Source organism: Penaeus monodon, chromosome 23 (genome assembly GCF_015228065.2).
Source record: "Penaeus monodon isolate SGIC_2016 chromosome 23, NSTDA_Pmon_1, whole genome shotgun sequence".
Lineage (NCBI taxonomy): Eukaryota > Metazoa > Arthropoda > Malacostraca > Decapoda > Penaeidae > Penaeus > Penaeus monodon.
Window position 1 is genome coordinate 34,770,203 of NC_051408.1, and position 813 is coordinate 34,771,015.

At 40.1% G+C, this 813-nt stretch overlaps 1 protein-coding gene across 1 annotated transcript in view; it reads left to right on the top strand.

Annotated features, from left to right (window-relative positions):
• LOC119588221 (inactive ubiquitin carboxyl-terminal hydrolase MINDY-4B-like) overlaps nucleotides 1-813 on the top strand; it is an 8,246-nt gene that overhangs the window by 4,670 nt on the left and 2,763 nt on the right. The window contains exons 6-7 of the mRNA XM_037936922.1: nucleotides 46-116; nucleotides 625-772. Of these exons, the coding sequence (XP_037792850.1) occupies nucleotides 46-116; nucleotides 625-772 (219 nt within the window). The remainder of the gene's footprint in view (nucleotides 1-45; nucleotides 117-624; nucleotides 773-813) is intronic.

Genomic DNA, 813 nt, shown 5'->3' on the forward strand with positions numbered 1-813 from the left:
CCTCAAATACTAATCCTGTTCGTTTTTTAACTCTCTCTGAAACAGTTCATGTCGACCGAGCGGTGCGGTCTCCTCTGTTTCCTCTATAGCCTTATAATGACGCGTGGCTTCAAGAGGTGAGTGACTAGACTGGCTTTAAGTCGAATATAACATGTAATTGCCATTAGAATTAAGAGAGAATCACAGGCAATACTAATACTAATATCGTGTTGGCGTACATAATAAATGATAAGTTTCAATGATATCGCAACTCTGGATATTGCATGTGAAGTAAATCATATTAACGAAATTAACATTACAGTCGCTGTCAAAACTGAAAATATTTTTAAAAATTAACTTAAATGGTACGACAACACAGAAACTGAAATATGAAATACATAACGTCCTGATTAACAAAATTGTCACGAATCCTTTCCATTAAGAATGGCACCAGGACGGCAAATGAAAACATAAACAATGAATATAAAAGCTTCCCCAACACAAAATAGCAATTAGAATAAAAAAGATAAATTTAGAAAAAAAATCATAAAAAAAAACGAATGCCAGCTTTACCATTACTAATGACTAAATACAAGTAAGTGATAACGCAAGACACTGAACATCCCCTGATTTCCCCGGCGCCAGACTGGAGGACGATCTGGGCGACGCGGCCGAGAATTTGCTTCAACACAACGGATCGATCCAGCCGACCCTCGCCGCCCTCATATTGACTGGCCGAGCGTCGCCTTTCCTCCACAACGGCATCGTCTACGAGGGCAGCGAGGACACCATGGTCAGCGGAGGAGGACACCCAAACATGCATAAATATGTAGA